At 37.6% G+C, this 13,616-nt stretch overlaps 1 protein-coding gene across 1 annotated transcript; it reads left to right on the top strand.

Moving 5' to 3' along the window:
- The first annotated feature begins 5,365 nt into the window (after positions 1-5,365).
- LOC120331560 (uncharacterized) lies at positions 5,366-13,552 on the top strand. The gene is made up of 4 exons (XM_078113544.1): positions 5,366-5,527; positions 6,999-7,106; positions 8,235-8,358; positions 10,820-13,552. Exons 1-4 carry the CDS (start codon positions 5,446-5,448, stop codon positions 11,415-11,417), a joined length of 912 nt encoding a protein of 303 aa, XP_077969670.1. The 5' UTR covers positions 5,366-5,445; the 3' UTR covers positions 11,418-13,552.
- The last annotated feature ends 64 nt before the right edge of the window (positions 13,553-13,616 follow it).

Genomic DNA, 13,616 nt, shown 5'->3' with positions numbered 1-13,616 from the left:
AAAAAATTGTATTTTTGTGATAGTATGTGTGGTTTTAACGTCTAAACCTGAAATGGACATAATAAACAAGTCGTTTTTTTATGTGTGCAACTAAGTATTTACGCCGGAATTAGCCGTCGTGTATTTTCAAAATTCACTACAATGTGTTGTTTGCTGTCTGGGGTAAGTGGGCACGTGCATTAGCACGTATTAAATCTTTTTAGATTTTGCCTACTTGCCCAAAATGACGAAAGATCAAAAATTTCTCTGTTAACGATGTGACATAGGCTACTTCTGTTTTACTGCGGCGGTATGGTTCTTTTATCATGAACCTTAAATTTGTCAAATTTGCTATGAATCGCCCCGCAAACTCCTGATTTAACCTAACGTATGAAGCAGTATTTTTCAACTTTTATGGTAGACCTTAATGAAACATTTCCTCTCTACAAATCACTAGGAAATAGTTAAATTTTGTTTTATTCTTTGACTTGTATAAACTATAAATATACATAAAAGCAAACATAATACTAGCAAAACAAAATGATATGTGTAGAAAGTTTGATTTTATTTAAACTATATATATGTCGATATATTAATATCGACTCTGAGATTTGAATGAAAAACTTACGGAAGCCCTGGACTGGCTGGCGGTACCCAGTTGAAAGCAATTGGTCTGAAGGTATTATATTTTATAAACTTACCTAGAACAAGCTTTTGAATTCAAAGTGTTATTGAATTCGATATTGTCGTTCTTCGAATCAGTTAATACGCAAGGTACAAATGGAGTGGAAAAATAAAGTGAAATATCTTTTCAGACTGTAGAGAGGGACAAAATAACAAATACGAGGTGAGAAATAAGGCTGAGAACGATACGGCCTTTGGGTCATCAGAGTCTGTGGTACGTAATTGCAAAATAGCGAAGACACCCTCTCAATATATGTCAGAAATTTCGCGATGGTTATGTTTAGGCTTACCATACGTCCCGCTTTAGGCGGGACAGTCCCGCTTTTCAGCGTTTTGTCCCGCCGTCCCGATAAATCAGCCAAAAGTCCCGCTTTTCCAGCATAATACACAAACATGTTCTCGTTACTGTTGTTTCTTTGCAGCGCTAGCCTACTCACTGAAGGTGAATGCGTTCGTTTCCCGCTGATTCTCATTGATGGCATACGTATCGCATGTAAAACCAATACTAATTAGTCTAAATTCGAATTATTTGTACCGGTATCGTTGACGTCAATTCCTTCCTATTTTTCGAACTGAACCTGATATTTGGACAGAGAATATGCGCATGAAATTTTGATAACAATATGGTCAATAAAGACAGCCGAGACAGCTTTAAATGTAGGCCTATGTAGTAAAATCGGAAAATGTGAAGTTATAAAATCACAGCTAAGGGGTCGTTGTCTTTCGAGGCGTCCCGATTTGAAGTCACAAAAATATGGTAACCCTAGTTATGTTGGATGTTGACAAAGCCCCCGCCAACGCTCAAAATAAGAAATTTAGTAAATAATTATGCAGTTCAAGGTTAGCAATGCAGATTGCGCTGAAAATTCATATTTTCAAATCATTCTTAACCGTAAACCGACCTTGATAATTATTAATTTATTATTTCGAAACGTGGCGCGAGCTTTGTATAAAAGATCCGAACGATTTACTAGTCAAGTATTCTCACATTCGACCGAAATAGTAACAGGGCTTTAGACCCGTGCGCATTGGTAAATTGTATTAATTAATGGACTCCATATCTCGAGTATAATAAATACATGGTTAGTAGTTGGGTTAACGTTTGCCATCCGTCGCATCTTTAATCTATTTAAACTGTACCTAAGCCGGAATGTATGAATTGCGCTGGTGATACATTAGAACGGTAAGCAATATTCACAATTCCTATGCTTTGCGAGGTAATGAGAATGTACCAAAAAAACTCGAAACCACTGTAGGTAGAGAGTGTTCTATTGGTTTCTTTTATGTGGCTTTATTGAAGTTCCACTCTGAATAAGCCCCAACATGCGCAGTATTAATATTGTTTCTCCCCTGACCGTTAACAAATTATTTATTTTCTAGTTGACTATGAAATTTGTAAATACCTAATAAATAACTACAAAGTGAATATTTGAAAAAAAAATTGTTTTGATAATTTAAAAAGGTCTCTTTTGCTTTTATTCTATACCATTATTACGCCTATGAATTTATTTTGCATCCCGACTTTTTCAAACTTTCACAATAATAACCAGAAATTATTATGTAGAACATATTGTATTTGAAAAATCAGAACCTTTGTCGTTAGGCTAACGTAACATTTTAACTGGGAGACCAATGTAGTCAAATCAAAAGCTATCGACACCCACTAATTTATCCTCTACTCGCTTTTACCAGCCTATGATATCGATGTGGGTAGTTAGGGCCCGCTTCCGTAGGCCTTCGCTGAGTCTAGGTGCGAATAATTGAATTCACCATTATAAGTTATAATCATGTATGAAGCAGTGTGGTTACTCTATATACGCAAGACTCGTAAAGTAAAGTTGCTTTATTCATGATTTGTTACTTATAGGGTTATAATATATTTTTAGTTGTTATCCTTATCTCGGATCTTTTGTACAAAGTCGCCCAGCCAAAAAAACATTCTCGCCAACACTTGAAACGATAAATTTGGAGCGGATTCATCCTCGCTTTCGTGAGATATCGCGTGTATCTAGCAAACAAACAGACAAATACCTATCAACATACTTACCGATCTTAAGATCGATAAGTAATAAGAAACTTAATAACTATCCAGTTACGGTTGGGAATGCAGATTGCGATAGAAATTCAAATTATTTCGAACCGAACCCTAAATCTAACTGGTTAATTACCAATTTGTTATTTTAAAACGTGGAGGGGTGTTTTTCTTGAATCTCACCATTTTGTATTAGTGCATTTGCGGGGATTTTACACAAAAGATCCCTTAATTCTACCCAGAATGAGCTTCGCATAACCCAGCAATAGTTAAGGTCAACTCTGCGGGCAGTTGGCTACGTGTCCCAGAATGACTACTAGTAGTAAAATGGTATTCGTTTAAAGTAAATCATTAATCGGAAACCGGCCAGCTTTATTACTAATTTTATTTCTACATTCTAGAGAGCAGTAGTTTCAAGAAGAGTTTAAAAGCTCGTATGACACACTGGCGCATGATATTTTTGATCGTTACGTAATCTGATAACACGGAAACTCGTTGCCCAATTAAAGACTGCGTACTTAAAAAAAATATTACACTATATTAGTGATTCCAAAGTTACGACCCGCGTAACAATTTAATGTGACCCGCCAAACTCGAGTGAAATTGTTTTACACTTTATGTTTTTATATTTTTTCGTTCTAGACCGCAAATTGTTACGTCATTATCACAGTTTCAGCTCTTGTATATGCGTAACAATTCCATTATACCGGTATCTTAATTATACAAACCACTATCGGCTCCTTGCAAGTGCTTCCTTTCCCGGCCGCGAGTATCCCTCCGCTTCTAATTGTGGCACCGGTCAATTAACTTTGGGAACCATTGCAATATGAGGAACATAGAAAATTAGGTACCTCCTTGGTATGTGTACCAGGTTAGGGGTTAGACTATATTTTAATTTTCCATATTTTAGTTCTATTACGAGTTCGGGGACTATCCAAGTGACACCCGTAGTATTTGTACCTGAAATTATAGCCTAACCCTAACCTGGTAAACATACTACGCTCCGGTATCCGCCAACTTGGTGCACATACTACGGAAAAATGAATATTAAATTATGCGCATAGGATCTGGTTACTGAGATTATATCAATGTACTATTGCCACGGCTGTACGGTTTGGGAAATTTACATCTACATTTCGAACACCGCCTCCATCTCCCATTTGACAGAAACGTTGATTGTTAAATGTAGTTAGAAACATTTTAATGCCAACCCAGCTATGAGAAACTCAAAGTTTGGTCACGAACACTTATGAAATCGAATGCTGGCCCTTTTGAACGTTATTTTGTCAAAGTATGCTTGCTTTGCTAGTTTCTCAGTCCTGATTCCGACTCTTGAAAATTAAAAATTTTGACTCCAACCCCAAGAAGTTAAAATCACAGGTATGACCTGGAAATAACATATCAGGCTTTCTAATAACAATATTACGTCACTGATATCATATGGCGACATCATTTAGTGACGCACAAATCTCCGAAATATATTTTTAATGTGTCACCGTTCGAAAGTGAGTCTGCTGTATGATCTAAGATTCTAAGCAACAGCGCAAAAAGTCCATAGTTCAAACGGAAGACTGTTACATTGTAATAGTGCGCGAGGACACGTATTGGGAGGTAGAGTACTTAATAGCTATGCTCGCGATTAGACACCCAACAGGTTAATATGTAAGATAAGGAGTGTTTTGCGTATTTGGTAAACTAATGTTCAGGATAGGTAAGCGTATAAGGTTGGATTTCACTCAAAAAAAAAAAAACATTTTAAAGCTTCAGTTGAGGCTTTGCCTTTGGCGAACTTACAACTCTTCCAGCAGTACTCTTTCCAATTTAGTTGAGATCGCGGCCATACGTTGAGCAAACGTTCAGCACTTTATCTATCAGCATTCTTTTCACGTTTAGTTGAAGACTCGGGATTTGTTCTGAGCAAATTTGGAACTATTTTATCAGTACTCTTTCTACTTTTAGTTGAAGGCTTGAAACCTTGCTTTGAGCAATCTTGTAACTCTTTTATCACTACTCTTTACAATTTTAGTTGAGGGCGCGGGACATTGCTCTGAGCAAACTTGCCACTCTTCTATCCATATTCCCTCCACTTTTTGTCGAAAGCTCTGAATCTTGCAAAGCTCCTATCAATATTCCTTCCACTTTTGTTGAAGAACTCTTTTATCAGTAAACTACTGATGTGATGAGAGCTACTGTGTTTTCGGCAGAAACCAAGAAGAATACAGTTCAGGGGCGCATGGCTTCCCAACCTTTTAAGCCCGCGCTCCCTGTTAGGTTAACATTGTTATGCTAGCGCGCCACTTCTCAGATACTATGTATTCTCTCCAAATCGTGAGATTTATGTTTTGCATTAGTTTTAATAATTGTATTCCGAATCAAAAATCTGAAAAGGTACGATAAATATAGCACTTTGTGTAAAATTGGTGTACTCTTTGCGACCGCTAAAATTCGTTGCGAGATCTCTTGCGGGGTCGCGACCCCCAGTTTGAAAATCCCTGATACTGTATAGATAATACCAACGCATTGATGACTATGATATGTCGTCCACGAACTAAGTTGGAATTCAAAACAGCAGCTACTCACATGAGCGACCTTACTAACGTGTATTTTTAAGGGATTGTACGGAGCGTATATACGAAAATTCATCATAATTTTATTATTATTTCCAGTTGAGCTATTACGAATTTGAAAAAAAAAACATTTTATTAATAATCTGAATATCAGTATTTAATTTCAACAAGTGGAAACCGGAAATGACGTCATTTATCACCACGTCAACCACGGTTGCCGAGACAACTAGCATTAAGACGACGACTACTACAACGAAACTGCAAAGTGAGTCATTATTGTTAGATCACAATTTAGTCGAGCGTGAGTGACAGCTCGATTTTGTGTTTATGAAAATTTGAAAAGAGGTCACGAGCACTCGCTCATAAGTCAAGATGACTCATCTCCGTGCAAAGTTATTAGTAACCACTAGGATTGCCAACCGTCTTTTATTTCAAAGGACAATCAATAAATTCAGCTTTTCGGTCCTTGTCTTTTTTAGCCTTTAGAAAAGATGCTAATTGTCCTTGATTCTTCCCAACGTCGTTTTGTCCGATAGTTATAGTACAGTGTTAAATATTGTTCCGTTTTTAAAAAGTCGCCTACTTTTATGTGTTTGCAAGTTTATTCTTTTTAATTTCTCTTTGGTCCGGCTCAAATAGCCAAAGAAATAACAATTTTATTAACATTGTTTGGGTCAATGTTACAAAAACATTAATTGAAAAACACATGAAGATTGTTTTAATATATCTTATTAACTTGTATATGATTTTTATTTTATTGTTTTATATTGTTTATTCCTGCAAGTTACAAAATAAATAATGACGGTAATCTATGTCCTTTATCATAGCTGGTAACCACTGAAATGCCAATACCTTCTGAAATAATTTACTCGTGGCCCATTGAAGATGTACTGAATTATGATGATCCCTCGAGTATACTAAGGAGTAAAAGTGACTCATCTCCGAGCAAAGTTATAATAACCACTAAAACTCGTTCCGAGGAAGTAAAAATGCTCATTTCTAAGCAAAGTTACGGGTTATTACTGGCATGTCGAGAGCTACTCAAAGAAGTTACTCAAAGCCAGATCACGAAAATTCACTCAAAAGTATAGTTGCTCGTCTCTGAGCAAAGTTACTGGCAATCTTTGAATGTTGAGAGTTACTCAAAAAATTTACGCCAAACGAACGCGCTCTGAAGTACACGAGACTAATCTCCGAGAAAAGTTAGCGGTGTCTGTTGAAAAAGCTTCTGAAACCACGGAATTATGTTTGTTACGTGGGCAGTTAATTTGCAGTCCTCTCACATAACTATCCTATACCGGATTCGAACAAGTACAATTAATAGCAGACTATCTGCTTGTAAAATCCCTTGTGTGGCTGAACCTGCTGACAAAAATTTTCTGACGTAAGTCATTTGCCAAACGCACTCCTTTGAGTTTCGCAATGTTGATCTATATTATTTGGGTATTTTTTTGGATTCAGGAATTATATTTAATGGAAAAATTATCTTTCTTTTCTAACCTCAAGTCTGTCGTGTAATATTCTACGGTTATTAGTAATCACGACAGTTGTAACCACAAAAGAACTGAATCAAATATTCATTTATTCCCACATTAGCATGTTCTTATGCTGACAAAACAGTACATACTCATTAACATTGATAGAAGAGGAAGCCGTGGACGACCACCTACTATATCAAACTAAAATCAGTCGAGCAATGGCGAGCGTATTTCTAACGGCAACTTTTTTATTTACAGAAAATATCAACAATAATGCGACTTCCGCTTTCACAACGACTGGAATCACGAAGACGACGGAATTGCTTAAGAACTTCACGGAAATAGCACCCAATACAACGACTTTAGGTAAGCGAAATGGATTGTATTATTCAGAACAAGACATTTTGTGTTAGCCACTACCCCTGCTTGTATGTTCCCCGACTTTTAGAATGGAGGGGGATTCCCAATCTAAGAGGTTGAAGATATTTCCTATTATATAAACTATTATACTTATACAAATGTGGTATGTATCCGACTGACCTTTAAGTGGTTCTACGAATATGAAGAGGAGAATGAAGATATGAACCACATTGTCGCAGTGTTTTGATGAAAATGAATTTGTTCTCGAAAATCTAGTTTTAAGTTTGTTCACTTATGTAGGTACGGATCTAGTTTTTTTAGTAAAAAATCTTTTGGCGCTTTGGTAAGCTCAAGTTACCTTGTACATTCGCTTGGTTTCAACCCCAAAACAAGAAGTATTCTCAACAAACCATTTCTCACTGAATATGACGTCACACTGCGTCTTTATTTCTTTGTGACGTCAATAGTAGACTATTTATGACCTCATCATTAGGTTCGAGATCAACAATTGATTCATTATTTCGTCCGAAAAAAACGAACCGACACAAAAATTTGACTACGAAAAGTATAATGTGTGCAGGTGTTATTCGGATAATTTTACGTCGGATTCTATACTATTTGAAGTCTGTAATTCCGGACGTTTATTCCGAGAATTCAGAACTTTAGCTCCGGATCCGGCGAGTTTTAATATTGATTCCGACTATCACCAACAACAAAAAACAGTCACGATTCTGCTACATCGGGGGTGGGCAAGCTTTTTGAACCAGGGGTCAAAAATTTTGCCCACCTAGACTGGCGGGCCAAAATTTTTGCCCACTTAGATTGGCGGGCCATGTAAGTGTGAAGTAAAAAGTTACATTTTTCGAACAATATTTACAGTGTTACAAAGCAAAGGTGGAAAACAATATACCTCGTGCCAAAACAAAATTTAACCGCAATCTCAACAAATTCCTTGAGCTATTTTTAAATTAAACATCAACATTTGATTTCAGTTTGTTTGTGGCAGCATCAGGCGGGCCAGATTGAATTACCCAACGGGCCGAATTTGGCCCGCGGGCCGTACTTCGCCCATGCCTGTGCTAAATCTATTCAAATACATGACAGACTGAAATAATATTAATTTGACTTTTTCAGCCTCTGTTCCTGAGACAACCGAGACACCACAAAATTTTAATTATCTGATTCTGGCAATAGTGTTGTCTGTCGTTTTCTGTGTTGGCATTATCTTGCTAGTCTGCTTTGTGACGTACAGAAGGGGGTGAGTGAACTATTTATCTGTCTTTAAGTACTTCGCACATTCTCTTCCTGAGCGATACCCTAGACCAGTGGTTCTCAAACTTTTTTAGTCCCAGAGCCGCATTTCAAATCTCAAAGTTATGGAGAGCCGCATACAAACAACGCAAGGTAAAATAGCAACAAACCATTAAGCGCGTATTTAAAATACCAAGTCATCGTAACAACAACACACGTAACAACTAGGGCGAATAATAAAATATTTGAATGGCATTTTACTATTCGAATATCCGGTACCACGTGACCTGCACCGCTCTGCTTGGACACCGAACTCGCACGTCTCCAACTTAATCGTGAATTGTGCGCTCTCTATAAAAAAAAGACAAATTCGAAAAGTCGTTGTCTTTGCGTTATGGTGTTATATGCTTATCTTTGCACTTAACGTATCGTTTCAATTCCATATCAGATTACACCGCACCAGACTAGGTATTTGAAATAAATTTCCCAGATTTTAAACTCCGCATGCTTGGTGACATGTCATTAGCCATTTCTTGCATTACCGAACATAAAGTTGATAAAAATAAATGTTAAAATGACTTTTCGGCGTTTCATTGTGAAAAAGACTATTTTAGGTCGTTAGAAAACTCGTTTAGTTATATAAATAGCATGGATTTAAAAATGACCAAAAGTTTTTCCAAAAGCTGGTATGAGTTACTTTTATGAAAAACACTCATTAAGTTGTAACCAGATGAGAAATGTCATGTCTTACCCCCTTTAAAGCACTTTGTATTAGCTCTTTAGTGATCCCTTCCATTCTTGGCCAAGTAATGTTTCGAATATGAAACATTTTACTCGACCATGCATGGCCGTTGAGCCAAGAGTAGAGCGTAAAATCAATCAATTTCGTTGTAACAATGCACACTGGCTCGTTCACGAAGTGTTGCGTCTATTACCATCGAAAATGATCACAATTGTTAAATTTTCAAGCATTTTGAACCATCGGGGTGTTGTTTTGTTGAAAAAAAAAACGTTAAAAAACTTGAAGGAAATAGTTCAGAATTATAACCAGCGTCTGACCCTCTATTAGGCACAAAGGCCTAAAAATGCCTTTATTGCCAATTTATTTAATCTCCATTTTAAATCAACATTCAGGATTCAAGCAATCGTGAATTTGCTAGGTATTCAACAGCTGTCACTGATGTGAACGCAAGGGTATACTAGAAATATGGAACTTCGATATCCGGTGACCCCTTATTCTTGCAAAAAACGAGAAAGGGCGGGAATATACAAAACCAACTTTAGGATATCGCCGCCGAAGATCGCGGTGACAAACACAATTAGCGATTGTGATGAAATTAACCAGTAAAAAAACGCTTTATTGCTGACTCTTCAATGTTTCTATTATTTTCCAAATGGAGTATCGACCTCCAACGTTCTGGATCCTTGTTATGTATAAAAAATATTCATTATTCGACTATTCGGTATTCGTTAAAAATATTCAAATCGTTCGATTCGAAAAAAGATTTGATTTTGCCCACCTTAGACTAACAGCCATTTAATTTGACTTTGATTTTTAATAAGTTTGTCAAAGCGGGTCGAAATCGTGGAGGATGCAAGGTGCAGTAGCTGCTTGAGCTGATCGCCAGATATTCCAAGACTATTTTCGATTATTGGAATAAAATTAAAATGCTCTAGAAATAAAATAATCATTGAGTTGTTTGATTTATACATAATATTCGGAAATGCGACAAAAACTGAAAATCCACGAAAGCAAGCCATGTCTAAAATCTTTCCAAGTGAAAAGTGTCTGAGTGGTCGCGAAAACGCTTACTGTTGCGTCACTATTGCATCTTGTAGAATAGTCAACGCTACGCAAATAAACACGGGAGAATCCATTCGACTAACTTATAGACTTCCGCATTTTAATTTCAAGTCAATAAGCCGCATGCGGCTCTCAAACCCCAGTTTGAGAATCACTGCCCTAGACGCTATCACTTCTGTACAGGGCTGATTGAATTAGTAGGTACGATGGTTTGTTCAGTGGTTATATCTGGGGTGGGCAGGGTATCTGTACCAGGGGTCGAAAAGTTTGACCACCTATACAGGCGGGCCATGTGAGCGTGCCGTAAAAAGTATCATTTTTTGAACAATATTCACAAACAATAGTGTTACAAAAGCAATAGTGTAAAACAATAAGCCTCGTGCCAAAACTAAATTTAATCGCAATCCCAACAAATTCCTTGAGCTATTTTTTTAACTAAAACATCGAAATTTGGTTTTAGTTTGGTTGTGGCAGCATCAGGCGGGCCAGATTGAATTACCCAGCGGGCCGAATTTGGCCCGCGGGCTGTAGTTTGCCCATGTCGAGGTTATATCTTTAAATCGGCAGTAGCGTTTCTACGTGAAATAGCGCTCGCGGGCCGTAATTTGTCCATCCCTACCATAGAGGATGTAGTGTAGGGTAATCACTGCTTTTTGTCTTACAGATTGAGGTCCCGTAAGAAGGCGCAGGACGAGGCACAGAAGGCATTCCAAGCTAGAGTTACTCCTAAGAACGTGCGAGTCGATGAGATCAAAAATGAGAGAGGTAGCAGCCAATCAGGAACAAGATATTCGGCAAAGACCCAATCAACGTCGTCCACGTCAAACGATGGCAAAAAAGATGGAAAGGGGTCAAAGAAGGGTGAAAATATAGATGCTTCCGGTAATGCAACCTATCAGAACACGGAAGCAAAGAACGGTACGGTTACGTCTGAACCCCAGTACGTGAACTTTTCCGTTCATCCAACCAATGACGACGATCTTTACATTGACCTTACAAAGGAAACTGGCCAATCAGGGCCAACGAGTCCTATTGCTATCCAATCACCGATAGCTAAAACGGCGGAAAAAAACCTCCAGTCGACTAACCAACAGGAAAGAGATTCGACTTACGAAAATCTGCAATCGCCTGGACCTGACGAATACCAAACCGTGGAAAACGAAGACACAGTGCCAGAAGCATTATACCAGAACACAATGCAGCAGGGAGATGCGATTTACGAGCAAGCGAAAACTGATGACATTTACGTAGACATGGCATAGGCATCATGTCGTCGTAATTGGCCAATTATTGACGTCATATTCAACCGTTAGACGAAATAATAATGTCTTTGTTCGGCTTATTTACTTCATATGGAACTACTGTACAAAATTATGACGTCATATTTGACCATCAAACAGAATAATGACGTCATATTTGATCAACTATAGGCGTCGTGTTTGACTATTAAACGGAATAATGACGTCATATTTGGCGAATTATTGACGTCATATTTCACTATTCGATGAAAGAATGAAGTCATATTTGATCAAAGAGCAGACATCATAATTGACTATGGCATGAAATGATAACGTCCTATTAAATTAAAGGGTTATCGGCTGTTAGAAATGTGCGATTTTTCTCAAGGTCGTAAAATGAAGCTAGTTCGATTCTGCTGTGGCCTGCGTAGGCTTACCATACGTCCCGCTTTTTAGAGTCTTGTCCCGACAAGTCAGCCAAAAGTCCCGATTTTACATTTAACCATCCAGCATAATACACAAACATGTTCTCGTTATTGTTGTTGCTGTTTAGCGCAACGCTAGTCTACTTACTGAAGGTGAACGCGGTATTTTGTTTGTTTCGTTGTTTCCCGCTAACATTGTTAGCGAACACATCACATGTAAAATCAATTCTAATTGGTCCTGTTCGGACGTTCGCGTGTATGTAACATTGAACAACTTTTTTTAAAGGTGTTATCTACAGAGAAGCATGCTTTGGTGAATAAGTAAATTCTTTATGCTTGAAAACGGCAGACTATTTCATTATTCTTTATGCTGTACATAAAAAAATCTAAATTCGGATCATTTGTATCGTTAGCGGCTATTTCTTTCTGTTTTTCGAACTAAACTCGATATTTGGACATAGAATATGCGCATGAACTCTCGATGACACTATGATCAATGAAGACAGCCGGGATGGCTTAAATGTAGGCCAATGTGATAAAATCGGGAACTGTAAAGTTACAGGAGGCGTCCCGCTTTGAAGTCCAAAAAAATGGCAACCCTAGTCCTGCGTGTATCTGATGCCCATCCCTAGGTCTATGAGAAAATCTTGAGTTGACATGGGCAAATTACGGCCCGCGGGCCAAATCCGACCCCGTTGGGAAATTCAATCTGGCCCGCCTGATGCTGCCACAACCAAATATTGAGGTTTTAGCTGAAAAATAGCTTAAGGAATTGAGATTGCGATTAAACTTAGTTTTAGCACGAAGCTAATTGTTTCCTACTTTTGTAACACTGTAAATATTGTTCACAAAATGAAACTTTTTACGTCACACTCACAAGGCTCGCCAGTCTAGGGCACGCACAACATTTTTGTCACCAGGTCCAAAAACCTGCCACCAGGTCCAAAAGCCTTGTTTGCAGCTAACAAACTATCAGGAAATCGTGAAGAATTGCTGGTTTTTGTGTACTAATTTTATAAGGAAGTTTGAGATTGACTTTCAACTAGAAGATAAGTCTTTCAAATATTTTCTTTTTCTTACTGTTTTTTTTTTGACTTGAACTTTTAACTACTCCAGAAATTGAAATATAAGATTTTTTTATGAAAAACTTGCGAGTTATTTATGCATTTATTATTATATAAGATTATAGGGTGTCCATGAAGTCTTAAAAAAATTTAAAATTGCAACAGTAATTTATCGATACCATATATTGTATTGGCCCTCATGGATGTATTAATGAAGTAAAAATACTAAAACAATTACTGATTAAAAACAACAAACCTGTTGAGATATATCGAGAACTGACTTAATAACAAGATTGAAATTGTAAAGGGACCTTATGGACACCCTGCATAACTTTCTTGATGATCAATAGAAGAAAATGACTAATACGAAGAAAACTTACCAGAGATATCAATTTATCGGGGATTAGCATATCGTGATAAGCGTTAAAAAAGAGCTAGTCTTTGTACCCATCAATCATACAGGGCAAGTACGAATCCCGTAGCGATAGTTGTGTGCAAAAGAGAATATTGTTGGACTACTCGTCGTCAAAGGGTAGCTGATTCATGTAACCTGGTTGAAACAATGAAAAGAACAGGACGAGCGAGCGAGGTTTAGTCTCCTTCGGGAGGCCAAGGGATCCCGACTAAATAACTGGCTATCAATCCCATTTCCGACTTGGACGGGTAATCAGCCGTGGTTCGCCATGTGATTAATCTTACTTTCCTTCCTCCAGGATAAATATGTGAATCATTTT

Source organism: Styela clava, chromosome 6 (assembly GCF_964204865.1).
Source record: "Styela clava chromosome 6, kaStyClav1.hap1.2, whole genome shotgun sequence".
Taxonomy (NCBI): domain Eukaryota; kingdom Metazoa; phylum Chordata; class Ascidiacea; order Stolidobranchia; family Styelidae; genus Styela; species Styela clava.
Note: the sequence above shows the minus strand (reverse complement) of the source record. Positions and strands in the feature narration are given on the sequence as shown.